The sequence below is a fragment of the Brachycentrus maculatus genome, unplaced genomic scaffold (assembly GCF_059751285.1).
Source record: "Brachycentrus maculatus isolate JH-2025_06_01 unplaced genomic scaffold, ASM5975128v1 h1tg000400l, whole genome shotgun sequence".
Taxonomy (NCBI): Eukaryota; Metazoa; Arthropoda; class Insecta; order Trichoptera; family Brachycentridae; genus Brachycentrus; species Brachycentrus maculatus.
Genome location: NW_028281149.1, coordinates 157,707 through 181,186, shown reverse-complemented (window position 1 = coordinate 181,186; position 23,480 = coordinate 157,707). Strand labels below are relative to the sequence as shown.

The 23,480-nt window shown below is 38.1% G+C and overlaps 1 protein-coding gene across 1 annotated transcript; it reads left to right on the top strand.

Moving 5' to 3' along the window:
* The first annotated feature begins 2,972 nt into the window (after positions 1-2,972).
* On the top strand, positions 2,973-23,096 carry LOC148302884 (calpain-D-like). The gene is made up of 13 exons (XM_088270894.1): positions 2,973-3,063; positions 4,054-4,154; positions 5,142-5,420; positions 8,151-8,243; positions 8,367-8,426; positions 12,271-12,393; positions 13,696-13,805; positions 14,949-15,132; positions 15,874-16,073; positions 16,991-17,087; positions 17,164-18,119; positions 18,200-18,342; positions 20,495-23,096. Exons 2-13 carry the CDS (start codon positions 4,064-4,066, stop codon positions 20,655-20,657), a joined length of 2,499 nt encoding a protein of 832 aa, XP_088127020.1. The 5' UTR covers positions 2,973-3,063; positions 4,054-4,063; the 3' UTR covers positions 20,658-23,096.
* Positions 23,097-23,480: the final 384 nt, after the last annotated feature.

Genomic DNA, 23,480 nt, shown 5'->3' with positions numbered 1-23,480 from the left:
TTCATGTTTCTACTTGACATTTCTTTAATCCCACCCATTGCATTCAAAGAAATATTATCAAGTACATATAAATATAGATAAGATTGATATAAATTATCTTTCTTGTTTTGTATTTGCCAATAAGTCTTTCTTTAACGTTTCCCCTCCGGTGCTAAAATAAAATGCGCGACCCGGTAGTCACTACACAAAAAAAAATACCGATTTGAAATGGGAAAAATACGGACATTCATAGCTAATCCCCTCAATTAATTATAAATGAAGTCAAATATTATAATAATTTAGATTTATTTGCTGAAAACATTAAAAAACCATCTGGTAACACTCACGGAACTGGTCTACTCTTGTCGGGAGCCCAAAAGCTACTGCCGGTAGTCCGCTAGCCGCTGAGCTTTGAGTTCCTCACGCTTGCACAGTGCAAGTATGCAAGAGTGAGATGCGAATATAGTGTCGCAGTTCCCGTACACTCTGCACGCGCTGTTTATACGCGAATTTGTTTCCGATATTCACAAAATACCTCCGTTGTACCTGATAAATTCTGATTGTTATTAATATTATTTTTTAAATCGATGCGTAAATATGCTATGGAGGAATATCCTTAATCTTAGCCTTGTATTTATTATATTTATAGGGATATGTATTATGGTTATTAGAAGCAATGTGTACAAGGTACACAACACCGGCAAGGGAGGGTTAAAATGTAATCATTTTATCAAAATTTAACTCGAAATTTTCATTCCAAATCAATAGATAAGATATAAAAACCTGTCTAAAAATTAATTTAAAATTCAATTTCATTTGAGACTTGGATACCGCTTATCTTATCTCGAATAATGCTTAAAAAAGTGGTGTTACCGTGAAATGCTTGCCAGAGCTATTAAAAAAAAGCAAAGTAAGTACTATAAAATGCTCTAAATTTCATGGACATACAAACGAGGTTGTCTTGCAACATTCTCAGTAAGGCTGAGAGTTTGTGACATCCTTCAACAGATGAAAACTCAATGGGCTTCGCGCCAAAACGGCATCGCCCCAAAAAGGTCCCGTGCCAAAAAGCCTTCGCGCCAAAACATATTAATGATAAAGTAAGTGGGTAGATTTGAAATAAATTGCATCATTCGGCCATGTCGTATTTGATTGCATGTCATAAACCATTTTCTTTCACACTGTTTTATAGTAGACTGTGTCTCTCAGAAGAATGTTCGACAAAACGATGTATGACAGATGTTCGAATAGTGAAATAAGGAAGGAATACGAAGCTGAGATAAGCATTATCGATAAAATTAAGAAAGGTGTGTTGAGATGGTTTGGACATGTAAAACAAATGAGTGAGGAAAGAGCGGCAAAACAAATTTATGAGGCGAATGTAATTGGAAAAAGGAGCAGAGGAAGACCGAGATAAACTTGGCACAATCCTGTATGCCAAATACTTGAAAGCGGTCAAGTTAGGAGTCATAATAATCAGCGGGTATGTATGAGGAGATGCATGAACGGGGAACAGGCAAAGAATGTTTGCAAAGACAGAATGGTGTGGCGTTCTATTCTCTCTGCCTACCCCTGCGGGGAAGTGGCGTAATGGTTAGTTAGTTAGTTTCTGTTTTATAAATAAGTATTGTAAAATGCGCCCTCGGCACGGGAAAACTCAGTAAGGGCACATTATTGTTATTTGTAATTATGTGTTTGATGAAAAATAAATAAACAGGTACAAATAAAGAAATAACGCAACGAATTATCATATTCTAGATTATTCATATCTTTTGGATGATAATAGCGGTGTGAGATTGTATATTGTATTTGAATTATGTGTCATGTGCACTTTGTAATTAAAATTTATGTGAAAAATGTTGCCTCAAGAGTTTTGATAGTTTAAATAGTAGACAGTTAGGTATGGTAATTTAAGTCTTTATTTTTTGGAAAATATCTGTTCTATTTCTCCGTTTTTTTTATTATACAATCATTCCAAAACTAGGCAGCTGTCAAATAAAAAAAAAATAGGGTTAGGATTATTTTTTTAAAAACTTTTACCCTTCACACACATTGTCAATATACTTTTGTTTAAAAATGTAAAAATAAATATTCAATTTGAAATTAAATGTTTTGTTTTTTTTTAGTGTGAAATTAAAGATGATTTAGCAAATTTTAAATTGTGCCTCCGCAGTGGTTCCAATTAGTTCCAAGATCAGTTGTTCCCAATTAGTTTTTCCTGCATACCGCTTCAAGGAAGAACCCAAACTCGCTTACCCCTTATTGCGGGGTGCTAAGTATTTTTTTTTCAATATTTACTACTATCAAAAACACTTCAAATGACAATGAAAATCAGTTTAATGTGACAAATTTGGACATTTTTCTTTGCACCACTCTGTAAGGTCTGGATGTTTTTTCGTCAGCTTCAGTCTCTGAAGTCTGTGACGATGTTTGCTTTTTGTTTTTTTACAGATGTGAATTATCTACAACATTTTGAGTGTGTCCACAAAATTTATTTTTCATCCCGCCAATAGATGTCTCTAGTGAAGTTCTAGTTATTCAAGAATAATGTTTCAAAATTGGTTCATATATATAGAACTTCCAAGAATTTGAGTATTGTGGTTGTCAATAATGGGTAGAATTGGTGAATGTAACACGTGTATAAAGTGATCACTTAAACCAGCCTTTGATGGTCATCAGCCCCCGTAAATGCCCAGACTTCCTTATTCTTCTTCATCTTTGATGATATGTCAGAAATACCTCAGTCAAGAGCAATTTAAACACCCTTGATGCCACTTCCAGTTGGGAAACACTGCTCTAGATGAAGCCCCAAACTTTAAATAAATCTTTTTCTTCTGGCCCCTCTTGCCCTTCTGCCCTACGCACCTAATGGTGCATTAGGCACTGCATCGGGTTGACACGGTGTTATCCTTATTGTTAATTTTATGATGCAGATCAGCCTTACGCTTTGGGTTCCAGGGCGATGAGTGGTAAATCATTTGTTTTGGCCCTCCTGGGAATCAAACCCTGGACTCGAGCGTCGTAGCGCTATGGTAGCAGAACATAATATTACGAGTAATATTTATTAATTGTCACCCTGAACAGGTAGGTACCTAAAGCTTGTGATAAATAACCTTGTCTTCAAAAGATAAACTGTCATATCAACGCTGTATTAATTAAATGCCCTCCCATACACCATCAGGTTTAAATATGAGTCGTATGATCCCATTTTTGAGTATTATTTATGAAATCTTGGGTTCGATTCCTGGATGGGCCATTACTTTTAATATTTTGTGTTTCAGGGTAGAGACCGACCGGAGACATTTGGTCGTAACGTAACATGTTACGATGCGAGCATTCGTATAGTCAGAACAGCGAGCCGAGCGCTCCATCCATAGTTTCGGATGCCCGTTGATGCTCGCCGCGAGCGATGTTACGACGCTACGTTACGACGAAATGCTTCGGTCAGTCTTCACCTTGTATTTGATATATTATTTTTTGACATCTCATCAAAGATGAAGAAAAATATGGAAGTCTGGTCATTTACGGGGCTGAAGATACACACGTGTAACATTCACCAATTCTACCTATTATTGACAACCGCACTACTCAAATTCTTGGAAGTTTTATATATAGAACTTCCAAGAATTGGTGAATGTTACACATGTGTAAAGTGATTACATAAACCAGCCTATTACGGTCGTCAGCCCCGTAAATGCGCAAACTTCCATATTTTTCTTCATCTTCGATGAGATGTCCAAAAATAATATGAAAAATACTCCTATAATTGGAGATAATCCAGATTAGTGAACAAGTATTTGGACACACTCAAAATGTTGTATTTGATATAATTCAATGTTATTTTTTATATTTTATTTAGTGTTCTTCTTTTTGTTGCCGTAGACTTCTTTGACTACACCTCAAGCCAGCTTTCAATTCAATTCAATTCAATTTCAATTCAATTCAATTTATTCAATAAAAAAATAATATATACATAACAAACAAAATAATATATACATAGCTTCTTAAAATGCTAATGTTTCCACACTTAGCTGATCCTTGATCCTTGATTTTGTGTTTTTTTTTCCTTTTCAGTTGAAGAAAAATGTCTAAAGCGAAGAAACCAGTTTGTGAATACGGTGAAAAGTGTTACAGGCTAAGTCCTGAACATTTTGTTGAAACGTCACATCCACATTGTAAGATGATACTTAGTATTTTGTTCAATTATTTATCCGTTTGTCATTCTTAAATGATATTGGGCCTTGTTTCACATGATAATAGTATAAAACTATTGTTTTATTCTTTCTCTCCGTATTCATGTTTCTAAAAAATGTTACGAATGGTAAAACTGAGTTCAAACAAGTTTCCCAAACTTTTGAGTGTATCCAAATACTTGTTCACAAATCTGGACAAGTATTTAGACACGCTGAAAATGTTGTATATAAATTAACTGGTTAAATTATAAGCTAGAAGAAATTGAAAATCATGTTTTCAAGCGTTTCTCATGGATGTGAATGTAATCCAGGGTTCAAACCTTACATACAAATCGAAAGAGTTTCTGGTTAAAAAAAGCTTTCCTCGTCCCACCATATATGGCTATTGTGAACTCGCTCATACTGTGTTATGCATAATGATCAAAATATCTAAAATTTTCAAGAATTTGAGTAGTTTGTCAATCACGGGTAGAATTGGGGAATGTTTTTTTTTTTTAATTTCTCTGCTTAGTAAAAAGCTTCTCTCATCTCATTTTAGTTTATTCAAACAGTTTGTTTCAAAACTAAACAATATAATTAGGAGTTCCAAGAATTTGAGTAGTGTGGTTGTCAATGGGCAGAATCGGTGAATGTGAAATGTTATAACCAGCCTATGACAGTCGTAAGCCCCGTAAATACCCAGACTTCCATATTCTTCTTCATATATATTGAGATGTCATTTTTTTTCTAATTTCTCCTAATTGGAGATAATCCAGATTTGTGAACAAGTATTTGGACACACTTAAAATGTTTTAGGTATTTTTTTTATTTAAATTTCACTTGGCAAGTACCACATTTAAAAAAAAATGTATTATGACGCGGGTTCGATGTATTCCGCATCAGACGCCGCACCAAGTGAAATTACCACTTGAGTGACTGCCGAATCAATTATTATAATGATTTATTTTAATATGGAATTGTTATTTTCAGTGGAATCTATTTTAAAAGGCTATGAAGGTCGCGGGTCGTACAATATTCCGAAAGAGTTAGAAAAGAACAAAGCCGTTGTTGAACAGCTGAATCTTATATTCAATAGTAGGGATGATTCTTCCGATGAAGACAACGCTAAATGTAGAAGAAACCACACGAAAAGGGAAAATAAGAGTCCCAGGAAGGAGAAAATAAAGAAGCGGGATACATCGACGGAGAGTGACAGCTCTGGAACCAGTTCCAAGCCTGTTAGGAAACAAGGCGACGACACAGTTAGAGGTGAACTTAATTTCCTTCGTGTTCCTTTTAAATTAATCAAAATAGAAATAACAAATACATTTTGGTGAAATCCCTTTTTGCAAATCCAGACTCGCGCAAAGACACTCATTTTTCATAGCTCCAAAACTGTTTGATTCATTCCACAAAGACTATGTGTTAGACATTAATTACCTTAGTTGGTTTCGTTTTAAAATTTTGCTTAAATTATTTATTTAAAAAAAAACAGATCTATGTACCTTCTGCTTTTAAACGCATATTCAGTACATATTTGCTATTTTTTTTTCATTCCTATCTTTTTGATTGTTTTGTTTTCTGTTAAAATCAAATATTTGTAGTTTATATTAGCACTTTTGATCTAATTTTATTTCTGATATCTATTGTATTCTTTCCAGTGCCTTTTATTATAACCTAAAATAAAATGTATTCCCACACACAGGCCATACCTTTGTGGGATCTGTTTTTGTATTAATATTTTATATTCTTATGTACTTGTAATAGATCATTCTCATGATGTGTAATTATTGGCTTATAAATTAATATGAAAAATCACAAGACTATCGGTAACATTCTTATTGAAATCTGTAGGGAAGTAAGGGAGATGTGAAGGTTTAAACTTTAGGTATTTTAATAAAACGAAAAACGGACACGGTTGTACGTCATCAAATTTTACGTCATCGGGTGTGTTATGGGGCGTATCTCTTTATGTATCCGCTTTATAGAGCTGTAATAGTAGTAGTGTGGATTCGTTTCTGTGACGTCATTCGTTACCAACTTACGAAGGCGAATTTTAAAAAAGAAAATGATGAATGAAAATATTGATTGTATGTATCAGCTGTTATAAACACAAAACTAAGTTTCATCATGAGTCTTACACAATCCTTTATAGGCTAAGTATGTTAAATTAAATACTCCTCCCGGGTGATAATACCCTATTATCCATTATTCTCCGGGTCATTGCCTTGTGACTCACAATTAAATATCTTTAACCCTCATTTAACTCCTGCATAGGGCACTGCATCATATAGATACAGTGTTATCTTGATCGTTAACACGTGAAGGAAAGGTATTCAGCCCTCCGCTTCAGGTACTAGTTCAGCGTAATATTGAATAAATATTAGTATGAAAACATCACTTACATTTATTTGACCTCCCCCTGGGAATTGAACTCGGAACCTCCGGTACGGTAGTCGAGCGTGCTGACAATTACACTACGGAGGCAGATACATTAAAATATATTAAAACTCTGTGGTATTTTTTCATACTATAAACAGATGGAATTATTTGTTTGTATTCTAAACTCCGTTTGACAGCTAATTCTCAACCAAATGCAATTTTTTCAAACGCATCCACAACCCATTATTCCATAGTCGGCTGTTATCTGTCATAGTTCGATGTATTGCGAAAATAAACATTTTTTGAGATGAAGATCGGCAGCAAAATCAAGATTTACAAAACTTGTGTCCGGCCCATCATGACGTATGGAATCCAAAGTACAGCGGACACCGCTGCCACAAAAATCGCGCTTAGAGTGTCAGAAATGAAGACTCTAAGAAGCATATCAGGCAAGAGTCTTCGAGATAGAATAAGAAACGCCAGGATCAGGGAAATACGCGAGATTGAAGATATCGTTGGTGTGGGTTTGAGGTGGGTGAGGCAACAAAGGAGACAATGGTATGTGAGGAGAATGGAACCATCCAGACTCCCCCACATCGCACTGTAGACGACTTCCGGGCAGACCACCAAAGAGATGGATCGATAGCTGGGAATCGACATCGTAGGAGGCTATCCCTCTAAAAACAGGCCACAAGGCCTACACCAAGAAGAAGAAGAACATTTTAAAATATAATATCGGCTAGTAATAGGAAAAGGGGAAATAAAGAGAAATAAATAAATGATAACTTTCAAATCAAAATAATAATTTGGCTTAAAATATAATTTTAATTTATGTATTAATTTTAAATCAAACACAGAATTTTTGAGTCTACTAAGTTGTATTTTACTAACAAAAAATACATAAAAAATTATATTGTGACAATTGTTTCGCATTGTAAGGGGCATTATCAAACGAATGTGAAGATCAAATGGACTACGGTCCTTATGTAGCTATACAATTCTAAGTGACAGTTTTAACACGTGCAGCAATAATTTATGGGAGACAACAGTAGCTAATGGGGGATGTAGGTATGTACCCTTATATTTATTTTACATACCTACATCCCTACATCCTACATACCTACACCCTACATACGTACATACCTACATCCCCCATTAGCTACTGTTGTCTCCCATAAATTATTGCTGCACATGTTAAAACTGTCACTTAGAATTGTGTAGCTACATAAGGACCGTAGTCCATTTGATCTTCACATTCGTTTGATAATGCCCTAACAAGGCGAAACAATTGTCTCAATATAATTTATTAGGTATTTTTTTTTAATAAAATACAACTTAGTAGACTCAAAAAATCTGTGTTTGATTTAAAATTAATACATAAATTAAAATGGAGTTCTACAAATTAAACGCCAAATCAATAAATAAATATAATTTCAATGATTAAACATGTCATCACCTTACATTTTGATAGAAAATCATACGTAAAGTTACATTAATCTGCTATTAGAACCAACACACTTCATTGCCTGGAAATGATTTTTAATACTTATTAAAATGACCATTAAAATGTTATTTCGTTAAGCTGGTATAGTAATAAACGACATTGTGTCTTCACAGGGGGCGGTCAGTATGGAAAGCCTTTGTGCAAATACGATGACAAGTGTACTAGAAAGAATCCAGACCACTTTGCAGAATTTTCTCATCCACATTGTAAGTTATTTTTGCTGACTTCTAATGTTTGTGATTTAATTTATGTATTGTTTGTGATTTTAACAGATTTTGGTACAGTTGAATGTGGCAATACATACTTGATTCTTGTTTTAAACTTTTCAGTGGACAATGCGCACGGAGTGCATAAAGATGTTTCAAAAAAGGAAAAGCCTAAGAAAAAAGGTTGTTATATTTTCATATTCTTTATTTTAGCTAGTATTATAGTCATTCGTTGGATGTTAATGTGCATGTTCCCAACTCTTCTTCTTCCTGGCTCATCTCAGCTTATGTCCTTGTAGACTGCTGGGGTCAGCTCTCCTCATCCTCCGGTTATAGGTCCCTCTGTCCTGGACAACGTCACCTAGGCCATGCCTTGGAATCATGTTATCTTTCTGCCTCACGCATGAATTGAATGTTCCCAATTGTAGTCAAGTATTCCATATTAATGCCCGTGTTCACAGTTGTAGTCATTTATTGCATATTAATGCGCATATGCGCAATTGTAGTCGTTCAAAACTATATAAATGCGCAATTTCACAGTTGTAGTCAAACATCCCACATTTATGCGCATATTCACAGTTGTGGTCATACTACTACTTTTAAAACTGATCCTAGATACACGCTGGTTTTCCATCTAGTATTTCTAACCCATAACTCCGCTATAATCCACTACTACCGCCTTTGCTACGGTAAAATCCGTTTGAACTATTCTTTTGCCGGGGTGTCCGTACAAGGTACGGGCAAATCCACAAAGGCCCATTTTTTCGTGTCCTTATGTGGTGCGGGCAAAGGGTAAAAGAAAATTGTACGCGAGATGTTCAATAATGAATTGTACAACAGACAAGAGAGACAGGCGCCGGGGCGTAGTTCGGTAGACACTCAACTGCAAAAGTGGTGTCGCAGGTTTCATTCTCGCCAATTGCAAAATTAAATCAAGAAATATATTTATTTTCAATTGCTCTGGGTGCTTGTGATGTATTTTTTTTTGTATTTTATTCGGGAATTGTAAAGCTTACATATAAAAAATGATATAATAAACGATAGTTAAATTAACAATAATAAACATTACATTACATTAACAAAAAATAGTTACGTTAAAAAAAAGCCAATTAAACAATTCCACATTTATGTTATAAAACTATTAAAAAACATTCAGAGATTAAACAAAAAAATGGTATTATATAAAATAATAGATTTAGCAGGAAGGAGAAGGAAAGGAGAGGAATTAATAAGGGTGGTTAAAGGATTTTTTTTTCTACGTAAGAAGTTTAAAAATATATTTATAAATACACATACATACATAAACATACGCATACATACATATACATACGCATACATACACACACACACACACACACCTAGTGTGCTATCAAGTTTTTGTTTTTCATTGAAATTTGGAAACATCCTTTGAGGCTAAATTAAAAAAATCACTTCAAAAATCACTCAAAAAAGTATTTTATATGGAAATAAACTAATTTTCTTAATTATTTTTGCATGTATATGTATGTGTGTGTGTATGTGTGCGTGTGTATATGTATATGTATATATATTTATATATATATATATATATATATATATATATATATATATATATATATATATATATATATATATATATATATATATATATATATATACCTACATATACACATATACATACATATACATATACATTATATATATATACAGAAAAAAAATTGTCATGCACCATTCACCCCCCACCCATAACATAACTAGGTTATTGGTGGAGAGTAAACAGAGTATGACAACTTTCCTCTTTACTTTACTTTACTAACCTCTTTTTTTATTATAGCTATGCTTTTTCCGAAAATATCAATGTCATTAAATGTCTTGTTGTATGAGTCTATGATTCTGTTTAGGGTGGTATTTTGTAAAAAAACTGTGTTGCACTTTGGTACATGAAGAAGGTGAGTAGAACGCTTACATCTTTGAGGTACCCTAAAATGAATACGGGCTACTAGGTCAGGGGAATCAATTTTGTTGGAAAGGATCTTGGTGAGCAACATCAAGTCGGCCACGGTTCGTCTATCAGAAAGAGTTTGCAAGTTATAAAAAGCGCATGCTTCACGGTAATCCTGAAAATTTAGGTGAGATCTACGATTTAAATTTTTTACGAAAAGTTTTTGGTTTCTTTCAATTTTATCCGAGTGTACTTGATAATAGGGTGACCAAATAGGAGATGAAAATTCAAGAATACTACGCACGTAGGAAAAATAAAGTAGTTTCAAAGAGTCAATATTTAGAAAAGGCTTACAGGTTCGAAGTAAGAATCCAAGTGTTTTATATGATTTATCAGTGATGCTTTCAATGTGTGTAGTATAATTAAGTTTACTATCAAAAAGGATGCCTAGATCGCGAACCGTTTGTACAGACTTGATGTTACTGTTATCGAGATTATATGTGTCTTTCTATTATGCTATTTTCATACATTTATCAGAATTAAGAGATAACATATTGATTTTACAGTACTCAGACAGTCTCGAGAGGTCTTCTTGCATTTTTAGACAATTGTGAGGACTTGAATACACCTTCATACCATCAGCGTACATAATAAATTTAGAATTAAAGCATTTCCCAATGTCAAAAACGTAAATATTGAATAAAAGAGGCCCCAGGTGACTGCCTTGAGGAACACCCGATGGAAGTAGGGAGAAATTAGAGGAATGTCCGCCAACAACTACTGCCTGACTTCGCTTATGGACATAGGACATGAGCCACTCAAGAAGATCACTATGAATTCCAATTGATGCTAATTTATTTACAAGTATCGAGTGATTGACACGATCGAATGCCTTGGAATAGTCAATGTGATCCCATGGCCATATACTCAGTTACGTCAGTTGTGAAAAGTGCTAAATTTGAGAGTACTGAACGATTTCGCATAAAGCCATGTTGTTCATACGGGATGTGAAAAACAACATCGTGTAACAAGTGCTTATAAATAAGTAGTTCAAATATTTTACCGAAGACCGGTAATATCGAGATGGGTCTATAGTTTTCCACTTTATGCTTACTTCCACCTTTATGCACAGGAATAATAAGTGCCTTTTTCCAATTGTCAGGAAAAATGCGTTCTTTCAAAGATCGATTGAATAATATTGAGAGTGGAGTAGCCAGTTGTTAAGCGCATTTAACCACAAATAATGGAGGTAATTTGTCGTGACCAGCGCCTTTGTTGACATCTAATGTTTTTAACGTTTCAAGCACGTCAGTACTTGAAATAGTAAAAGAAGATTTAAAAGAATTACATGTTTGTTGTAAAGGTATATGCATTTCATATACTTCAGTTGAATCACTTTCAGTATAGACAGAGTTGAAGTATTTAGAAAAATTGTCAACGACTTCCTGGGCATTAATAGATACTTGATTTTGGTATTGCATGTTTAATGGGATATCGTTGGAGTTGCGTTTACTTTTCACGTAGGACCAAAAAGACTTAGGGTCATTTAAGATAGCTTGTTCACAATCAAGAATAAATTTCTGGAAACATTCCTTTTGGACTTTTTTTTGTCTAGTTCGGAGTAAGGCAAAGGTTTCGTAATCACGAGCATTATTGTAATTTTTCCATTTTTTGTGATATTTAGATTTCTCTTTAATTATTTTTATCAGTGATGGGCTGTACCAACGAGGGTAAAATTAGGGAAAGTAAGTTTTACATTTACTTTTCCTAATTTTACTATTTCAGTTGGCTTGGCCATGTACTCTTAAGCAAGCTTGCCTCTTTTACAAGGCATCACGCCGCCCAGGACGACCACTGCTGACAATTCGTTGGCAGTTCTCGTCAGAGCTTTGGGACGCGGACCTGACTTGGGAGGATGCGAGGGAGCTGGCAGCCGACAGAAAAGCCCGGAGACAGAGTGGACCCCATATGCTCCACCTAGGGAGCGGATATGGTTTAATCAATTGATTAAATTAATTTTACTATCATACCTGCAGACAAGCCTCTAAAAAGTGAAGAGTTTCCGGGTTATTCCTTTAAAAAAATCTTGAATGAAGTAAGTGTTAGTGTCTACAGGATTGTGGGAGTGCTGCGTGTGCACCTTCAACAACAAGGCGCGCGCGACGGAGTGCGCCGTGTGCCGCGCCCCGCGCGCCCCCGCGCAGGACCTCATCCAGGTGGTCGACGGGGGTAAGTGCAGAGCTCCAGACAGCTACGGCTCAAATCACCCACTTACCACCTTCTTCAACCCTTTTCGATTGGTCTGGGCGTTTGTAATGTATTTCTCACATTTACCTTCCCTATCCTTACTACCCTACCTGCAGACAAGCATCTAAAATTGACGCTTTTCGGGTTATTCCTTTAAAAAAAAAAAATATCAAAATCAGCGCATGCCAGATTCTTTGCCTAATTTTTTCACATACTTGAAAATTTATTATACTTATATTTAGACCAGTTACCGGGGTGTGAGTTACTACACCGTGATAAAGCTTGTCAGGAATTTGGTCCGCTCCATTTTTCCCTATGCTGCTGAAACATGGACCATAAAACCAGCAGAAGGGAGGAAGACTGACTCGAAATGTTTGAGTCAATTTTCGAAATGTGGTGTTGGAGGCGCATGCTCCGAATTCCATGGACAGCTAGACGCACCAACGAGTCCATTCCTCAGGAGTTACACTACGATGGCTAAATGGCCAATGTCTGTACACTGCGGATTCTTCAGCTCCTTGAATACGTTGCGCGTGCAATTAGGATAGCCTGGAATGACTGGTTATGATTGGAAGCCTGGAGGGGAAGAGAAGGAGAGGAAGATTCTCACACGGTGGACCGATCAAGTTAAGGCAGCAGCACGAGTGTTAATGCGCTCGTGGCAGCGAAACGGTTTAGAAAATTAGATTATCAATTAAAGTAATGTAATTTGAGTTGTCCGCCTCCGTGGTTTTATGATTAGCATGTTCAGCTACTGTGCTGGAGGTCCCGGGTTCGTTTCCCAGGGGGGTGATAATAAATATTTGTGATCTTACACACTAACATTTAATTAATATTACTCTGGACTGGTGCCTGAAGCGCAGGAGGGATCACCTTACCTTTATGTAAGTAATGATCGATATAATACTGCGTTAATATAATGCAGTGCCCGATACACCATTGGGTGCGTAAAAAGGTTTTTCATTCAAACCCTTATCCGTACCCCAATGGTGCATAGGGCACTGCATTATACAAACACAGTGTTATCTTGATCGTTAACACACGAAGGAAAGGTGATCAGCCCCACACTTATGGTACCAGTCCAGGGTAATATTGAATAAACGTTAGAGTGAAAAAATCACTTATGTTCATTTGACCCCCCCTGGGAATCGAACCCGGGACCTCCAGAACGGTAGCCGAGCGACCTGACCATTACACTACGGAGGCGGACAAGGTTAGAAGAAGAATTTCGATAACACTTAGGGATTTGGACATATTCCAAATGGTGTATGATGGTCTGTGCAGTGTTTGGGGAGAAGGGCGTCCAGGAGAGCTGTCCCACGGAGACGCTGCGGCAGGAGGAAGAGAGTTTGGCGTGGGCGCAGTGGCAAGAAATACTCAACAAGTGCAAGCAAGTGAGTTCTCCCTACCTCACCTCGAGCCGCCAGCGCGACACTCGTGGGACATATCTGTGGCTGTATGTTATTCATTACATATGCAACTTCCGTTTTCTGTTGTTGTTTCATAAACATTTAGTTTCTTAACTTACTGAGGACGAGTATTTTTTACACCTGCGGAGCACTGGCGATGGGATTCGCTAATTGTGTATATATATTCCAGACCTTAACAAAAAGATTTGTACATAATATTCATTTAAAAACATTAAATGATTCCTTATTTCTGACTTAAGCTTGAATGAGGCTGGCGCAGAAGGTAAAAATCAATCGATGAAACGGGTAGTAATACCTTTCCCGTCCGTAGTGTGTTCATTTCATACTAAACAGATTGCCCCCAGTGATATATTTTATTTTATTTGTTTGGGAATTGTACAGCTTTACATTAAAAATATATATAATAAAAAAAATAGTTACATTAGTAATACTAAAGCCAATTAAACGATTCCACATTTATGTTATAATTATTAAAAACAATTAAGATATAAAAAAAGGAATGTGCATTAAGGAAAAGGAGAGGAGAGGAATTTATGAGAGTGGTTAAAGGATTTTTTCTCTGTAACAAGATTAAAATAAGAATATATTTATAAATATACATACATACACATGCATATACATACATACACACATACACATGCACACATGCACACATATATACGTAATTCATATAGAAAAAATACAAGAAACATATGTAAAATATCTTCTCTGTCTTATTCCTCATTACTGAGGGTCGTGACCCTTTTTGAAGTAATGTGAAACATAAAAATGTACAGGGTTACATACGCGTTCCCGTATAAGCTCATAGCAGCTATACGGGAACTAGAACTATTACAGGATCAACATTATGGTAGATTGCCTAATTTTTATTCTGGGTCCGGAATGTTTGGGCGCTTGTGCACTACAGGAATTCTACCGTCTGGCAGTCCAGTTAAAACAGATAATTGCGGCTTGTGCTTTTGGCCGTCTTTCTTCGGATCGGTGCGCGTAAGTTCGATCACGCTAAACTGTCGCAGTCCCTTTTATTTTTAAAAACCGGACTGACGGATGGTAAAATTCCGTGTAGTGAACAATCGCTCATTGAGTGATTTTTTGGATTGTTTCTAGCGTAAGGGCCAGTTTGTGGACGAGACGTTCCCCGCGAGAGAGTGTTCGCTGCGGCGCGCCCCCCCGCGGGGCCCCGCCGCTGCCGTGCGGTGGCTGCGCCCCGCCGACGTGCTCTCAGACCCGCAGGAGGCCCACCTGCCCTGGACTGTGTTCCGGCACCCCGAGCCCGGTGACATAAAGCAGGGTGAGCGGTCACACTACCACCCGATCCATCTACACTTGAAACTACTCCAATCTCCCTGGCACATTCGGAACAGACAAATCCTTCTTCTTCGTCTTTTTCTTCTTCGTCTTTTTCTTCTTCGTCTTCTTCTTCTTAGTTTAGGCCTTGTTGTCTGTTTGTAAGAAGGATTAGCCTCCTGCGATGTCGATTCCCAGCTGCCGATCCATCTCCTTGTTGATCTGCCCGGGAGTAGTCTGCCTTGGCCATACAGTGCAATGTAGTGGAGTCTGGATGGTTCCATTCTCCTCACATGCGCATACCATTGTCTCCTTCGTTACCTTCCCCACCTAACGACATATTCAATCTCGCATATTTCCCTTATCCTGTCTCGTAGACTCTTGCCAGATATGCTTCTTAGAGTCTTAACTTGTTACACTTTAAGCGCGTTTTTTATGCCAATGGTGTCCGTTCTGCTTTTGATCCCTTACGTCAAATTCTAATAATCTTAATAAAATAAAATAGAATAATAAAAAGACACCAATGTATAACCTGAAGCTGTTCCAAAACTAGTTTATTTTATTATACTAGTTCCAAAACTAGTATAATAAAATAAACTCAAATGGTAAAAAAACAGTGTTTTTCTTTTACAATTTCATCATGTCTTACTACAAGTGAATGCCGAAACAATGAATAAAATATGGAAATGCACAAATATTCTCACTTTTGGAGTGGAGTTGTAATAAGTTGCGGTTGCGGGTGCAGGGTCGCTGGGGAACTGCTGGCTGGTGAGCGCCCTGGGCGTGCTGGCGGAGCGCCGGGCGCTGCTGCGCGGCGTGCTGCTGCAGGGGGACTGCGCGGAGGGCGCCTACCAGCTGCGCCTCTGCAAGGACGGGCGCTGGAGCACGGTGCTCGTGGACGACCTGCTGCCATGCGACCCCCACGGCCGCCTGCTCTACTCTAAGGTGGACCCATACTTTACCCGTTCCGACTAGTTTGCGCAAGTAGGCGGGAGACCGAAGAGACATCCATAGTTCCGACTAGTTTGCGCAAGTAGACGGGAGACCGAAGAGACATCCATAGTTCCGACTAGTTTGGGCAAGTAGACGGGAGCCCGAAGAGACATCCATATTTCAAAGCTCGGAAGAGGTTTTATGGGGCATATTGTGTTTTATGCCCTCAATATCATAAAACACAATATCCTAATATTAGCATATCATAATATTATCATTGTCAATCTAACTATTTTTTATATTTTTTATGTACGAGCTGCGTCCCAAACACATAAAATAAAATAAATTACTGTTAATTCAAATACTAATCGCGCCAATTATCCAGTTTGTTTCGCAAATCCTCGACTAAAGTAACATGGTGGAATGTAAATTTCTCTTTTTTCCACTCATTTCTACATGGACAGTTTCCCAAAATATCCATATGGACTTTGAAGCTGGGGCTTGTGTCAACGAGAAAATAAAATGATGGTGATCGGGATGTAAATAGAGGTCCGCGTGACTGGATCTAATTTGGGCATTTAGGCGTCCTGTTAACGTCTCACTACACCACCATAGATTGTCATACTTGTAAATACTTTCCTAGCTACTTTCATATGCGAGGTTTTACAAGGTCAATAACAGCTGTTCCCAAAACTTTGACTCGTTAGATTCATCAAGATGAAGAGCACTGTGTGGGTGAGTGAGAGAAAATTAAATATCGTAATATGCGATAGTGAAGAAGGTCTACGGAAAAAATAATTTATTATTAAGCGATTTAAGGTGCAAAAAGGTATGCGAAACTATGATGTAGACACATATGATTTCGTATGTGTATGACTATTCAAAAGCGTATCGATACAGATCTTAACTTTACCGGTACTGGTGCGCAGGCCGAACGGAAACAGCTGTGGGTGCCCCTCATAGAGAAAGCGATAGCCAAGCTGCACGGCTCTTACGAGGCCTTGGTCGCCGGCAGACCCATCGAAGGTACGTTACGCTCGGTAAGGTGGCGCCCGGAGTCGGTTAGCAAACGGAGTGCCGATATTGTCCCGTTCCTCCGCAGGTCTGGCCACGCTGACGGGCTTGCCGTGCGAGTCCGTGTCGCTGGAGGGCGGAGGCAAGTCGGGGCGGGAGAAGCTGGACCCCGACCGCGTGTGGGAGAAACTGTTGGACTCGAGGGAGTCGCGCTTCCTCATGGGCGTCTCGTGCGGCAGCGGCAGACGGAAGGTGGACGACGACGAGTTCCGGCGCCTCGGCCTGAAGCCGCGCCACGCCTACTCCGTGCTGGACGTGCGCGCCGAGAGAGGCCTGCGCCTGCTGCGCCTGCGCAACCCCTGGGGGCACACCTCCTGGTGCGGGGCCTACTCCGCCTCTAGCCCGCTCTGGACCGAGCGCCTGCGCCGCGCGCTGGGCGAGCCGGCCGGCTCCGAGGACGACCGGGGCGTTTTTTGGATTTCCTTCGAGGACGCGCTGACGTACTTCGACTCGGTGGACATCTGCAAGGTGCGCAGCGGGTGGCACGAGGCTCGCCTGTCGGGCGTGCTGCCGCCGCTGGCCGCGCCGCGCCACCTGTCCTGCCTGCTGCTCACCGTGCTGCGGCCGACGGAGGCCGACTTTACGCTGTTCCAGGAGGGGCGGCGCGAAGATCCGCGCTCGCGGCTGGACCTGTGCGTCGCGGTGTTCCGGGCGCGACCCGGCGCCGCACCTCGCCCCGGCCCCCTGGCGGTCGCCAGCCAGCGCCGGGTGAGCGACTTCGTGGGCTGCCACAAGGTCCTGGAACGGGACTTGTACGTAGTGTTGTGCCTGGGCTTCAACCACTGGCGAACGGGGACGAAGAAGGCCGACGCGGCGACCTTCCCGCGGCACGTGCTCGCCGTGCACTCCTCCAAACGCCTGCTGCTGCAGCGCGTCACTCCGCCGCCGCGCATCTTGGCCGACGCGCTCATCGAGCTGACGCTCGCCCGCGGCAAGCGCGCGGAGATCCACCGGGGCCCGACGGCCTACTACTCCCTGACCGAGGTGAGCCGCCCGGAGCCGAGCGGGACGCGGCGCGGGAGGCGGGGCTGATCCACACCGCATACTGTATTCTCTTCTTTCAGGGCTGGGGAGGGCTCGCGGTGATGGTGGAGAACCTGAGCCGGGACAAGTGGATCAGGTTTCAGTGCGACTGCCGGAAGAGCCGCAACATGGTATCGACGCGCGGGGAGCTGCAGACCGAGGACTGGGTGGCGCCCATGCACAGGTGAGGCTCGCTCGAGTAGCGACGTATACATATTGCACTCCGTAACACTTTATCAATTAATGATATATGAGTAAGGTATTGCCTTTTCTATAAAAATACCAGTGAGGTTCAATAATAAGGAATGTGGGGTAAGAATAACACAACGACCTACATCTGTAGCTGTCACACTTTGACTTTTAAGTTTTGAATATCTATTTCTCTCATTGTCATATTTTTGTATTACTTCCTAAAATATGGCCGATGCGAAAGATTCTTTTACACGGTAGTTTATATCGGTGTAACAAGAATGAGGATATTCTAGATAAGACACACTCCATCCTTATCACTCTCGTATGATTTTCTATATGAATATCATTCCTCCGCTTTCTTTATTTGTCCTTTAAAGTCTCGCTCATCGGCTTTTGTCTCTCTGCGTCAAAGATAGGAATAAAGAAAGTTATATAATTTATATGAAATCACCATAAATATTTTATTATAACTTAATTATAATGTTCCAGGACTGATTAATACTAAAAGTAGATTGTATTTTAGTATTAGTCAGTCTCAGAAAAGAAGCAGTTAGCTTCAAAAGACATTATAATTATCTTCTAACCCTTATCCGCACCCAATGGTGTATAGGGCTCTGCATCGTATTGACACAGTGTTATCTTGATCATTAACACATGAAGAAAAGGTGATCAGCCCTCCGCTTCAGGTACCATCCAGGGTAATATTGAATAAATATTAGAGCGAAAAAAACGCTTATATTTATTTGACCCTCCTGGGAATTGAACCCGGGACCTCCAGTGCGGTAGCCGAGCGTGCTGACCATGACACTACGAAGGCGGAGGTTTTTTTTTCACATTATATTTGAGTTATAATAAAATATTTATAGTGATTTTAACCTTCCAGCGGGCGCTGTCATAAAATTGATGACAAATGCTCCTTATCGCTTCCTCCACCCTTACCACTTAATTGCAAGCATCCAGCTCCCAGCTCTTCCAGGGTCAGTGTCTCTCTAAACTACAGCTGTACCTAGTGTGCTATCAAGTTTTTGTTTTTCATTGAAATTTGGAAACATCCTTTGAGGGTAAATTAAAAAAATCACTTCAAAAATCACTCAAAAAAGTATTTTATATGGAAATAAACTAATTTTCTTATTTATTTTTCATTTAAATCGTTTCCTTTATAGCTAAATGTATTTTTTATTTATTTTTAGACGTGTTTTAACAGGAAAACATGTCAGACCAACTGAAGAGAGGAGAAAACAATGGAAGAATTTTTAATTGGAAAAAAATCATTTACTCAATGGTGAAAGACATATCGCTCACTCCTTTCAAGAACGTCATAAATTAAAATCATCAATTTTCAGTTGTGCATGTTTTCGGAATGCCCAGAAAATGTACTATATCCCAGCAAAAGAGGCATATTTTTAACTTAATATTTACCCGCCACAGGGTAGAAAGTGTTGTTTTTGCATTTTGAAGAAAAGGTATTGTTTAATTATTTTTTTTAATAAACTAAATATTTTTCAAATGGAGAAAAAACCTTCAGGGCTTACCTAAAAAGATTTGTTGCACAGTAAAAGGTTCAATAATAAGTGGCTTGATATTTATTTTAAATATATTTTATTTTATTCTTAAACTATAAAAAACGATCTCCTGAAAAATCAAGTTTTTTGATATATAACGTTGAAAGAAGTGAGCCATATGTTAGTGTATTCAGTTGACTTTGTTAAATGGGAGAACTTTAACAAAGTCTAAATAAGAATTAAGTGTACGCTACAGCAATGTGTGTTTTCTTAACACGTATGCATATATATATATATATATATATATATATATATATATATATATATATATATATATATATATATATATATATATATATTTATATAAATATATATTTATATTTTTTTAAGTACGTTTATCATATATAAAGAAAACCCAATTTACATACAGAAAACTTTAAGACATAAAATTTATGACACGCGCTCGGAAATTTCTCAACGCGCCTGCTGGAAGGTTAAGGTGGAAAGTTACATTTAAATTATAAAGAAAGTTGTTTGAAGCCGCCAAGGCGAGGCACTTTTGGGACTAAAAGGTGATGTGTATGACTGGAGTGTTGGCTAGATTCAGCGGGTGGGACAGTAGTTGTGGTTGTGTGGTTGCAGGCAGGTGGTGCTGGTGCTGACGCAGTCCGACGGGGAAGAGGCGTTCTCCTTCGTGAGCAGCCACACGTACCAGGAGAGCGATGCGCCCGGCCCGCTGCTCCACCGGCCCCCCCTGGATCAGCACGTGGAGGGACTGCACATCCCGCGACGCATCCTAACCTGACCCGCCCGACCCGCCAACCTAACCTAACCTAACCTAACCCAACCTCATCTGGTCATATTTTCTTTCCCAATATGAAATGTTTTTTAAATATGTAATACCTTCTCTCTTGTACTTTAGTATGTAAGAGCATTCATTTTTTACCTTGTGTATATGGAGCCAAAGTATGGTAAAGTACCTAACCTAACCTAACCCAACCTCATCTGGTCATATTTTCTTTCTCAATATGAAATGTTTTTTGTTTTTTAAATATGTAATACCTTCTCTCTTGTACTTTAGTATGTAAGAGCATTCATTTTTGACCTTGTGTATATGGAGCCGAAGTATGGTAAAGTACCTAACCTAACCTAACCCAACGTCATCTGGTCATATTTTCTTTCCCTATATAAAAGGTTTTTGTTTTTTAAATATGTATGATATGTATTTGTCCACCTCCGTAGCGCAGTGGTCAGCGCGTTTGGCTACCGTGCTGGAGATCCCGGGTTCGATTCTCAGGGGGGTCAAAATAAATATGGCCGATTTTCACTCTCATATTTATTTAATATCACCCTGGACTGGTACAAGAAGCGCAGGGCTGATCACCTTGCCTTCGTGCAATTAACGATCAAGATAACACTACGTCGCTACGATGCAGTGCCCTATGCACCATTGGGTGCGGATAAGGGTTAGAAGAAGAAGAAGTAGAAGAAATATGTAACACTAGAAAGTATGTAATGCCTACTCTCTTGAACATATGTAAAAGCATGTATATTTCACCTTATGTATATGGAGTCAAAGAATGGTAAAGTACCTAACCTAATCTAACCCAACCTCATCTGGTCATATATTCTTTCCCCATTTGATTTTTTTTTAAATATGTAACACTAGAAAATATGTAATGTATTCTCTCTTATACATATGTAAGAGCACTATATTTCACCTTGTATATTTGGAGCCAAAGTGTGATAGACTACCTAACCTAACCTAAACCTATCCTAACCTCATCTGGTCATATTTTCTTGTTGGTCTCTACATGTTTTTTTTTTTTAAATATGTAACTGTAGAAAATATGTAAAGGTGGAGACTGACCGGAGTCATTTCATTGTAACGTAACACGTTCTGAGCGCTGAGTGCATTCTGAGTGCTCATCAGAAATCGGATGCTCGCCACGAACGACATTATGACGAAATGGTCTGGTAAGTCCCCACCTTAAAAAAATCTCTTTTATACCTATCGCTTACTCCTTTCAAAAACGTCATAAATCAAAAAACTTGATTTTTCAGGTGATCGTTTTTAAAGTTTAAAAGTATAATAAAATGTTTTAAATATAAATATCAAGCCACTTATTGAACTTTATTCTATACAACATATCTTTTTAGGTAAAACCTGAAGGTTTTTTCTCCATTTGAAAAATATTTAGTATATTTGAAAAAATTATTAAACAATACCTTTTCTTCAATATGCAAAAACAACACTTTCTGCCCTGTAGCGGGTAAATATTGAGTTGAAAATATGCCGCTTTTGCTGGGATATAGTACATTTTCTGGGCATTCCGAATGCATGACAGCACAACTGGAAATAGACGATTTTTGATATATGACGTTGTTGAAAGGAGTGAGCGATGTGTAAGAGCATGATTATTTTACCTTGTATATATGGAGCCAAAGTATCGTAGAGTAGAGCGGCTGAACTGCCCTGCTTTACTTTTTTTTTTAAATATTCTTTACAATATTTCTTTGAAAATATAACACTGTCTCTTATTTACTTAGTATATTATTAACACATTGTCTTCGGGACACGGCATTTGCGGTTTTTCGCGGACTGTCGGTTTTCGGCGGGAAATGGCAATATACGGGTTTGTTATCAGCGTGAAATAAAACGCCTTGAAGGGTAATTTGCTGCCTGGGTGCTAGGCGATGGTCTGTCCACGTTATTTGAGTATTTGTCCGGATTGGCTAGTGTGCCGCTTGTAAAGGCATCGCCAGAAATCTAGAGTTTTTATGCGATCTCAATCTCCAGTTTAGTTTGAGTCATTTCACGTATTGGGCTATTTTTCATACCGCTCGCACTGTTTTGTTTACTGTTTGGTATTTTATTATTTGAATTTATTAGCATTGTATAGGGAATGATACCTCGGAGGGGAAGACTATTTTTTATAGTTAACAATGCTTCTAAAATTGTGAAATACGGAATACTTAAATAAAAATTACAATTATAAATTATTTTTGATGATCAAATGTCATATATGATTTCTTTGAAAATTTCATTCGAAAATATTATTTGGTTTAGAAATTGTGTAAATTTTAAGAAAGCGATATATTTTTGCGCTAATCGCGAAAAAAATCCGCCATAGTCTAGAGTCTATTGTTCAAAGCGCCTGACTACAATATGTTAAATTTACCTCTTATATATAAGCAGGGTACAAATTATGAAAGGAAACAAAAAATAAAAATAAAAAACCTCATCTGTTCAATCGACTACTCTTCCATTGCTCCACTGCAATTAAATTTTAATGAGATGACAAAAACATGAAAATTCTCATACTTCTAACAAATCAATTCTTTTAACAAATATATGTTTGACCATTTGAGTGATGAGTTTTATTGAAGATTTTATTTGTAAAAAGGGCAGATTTTTAAAACATATATGTTTGACCATTTGAGTGATGAGTTTTAATGAAGATTTTATTTGTAAAAAGGGCAAATTTAATTTTTTTTTTCTGAAAATGTAAGGCATTAATAAAATAATAACATTTTCCTGTTTTTATGATTTTTTAATGTTTTTATTGAATGTTGAAGTAAGAGAATTTTTAACTACTTTTAACTGATCCTAGATACACAAAGTTTT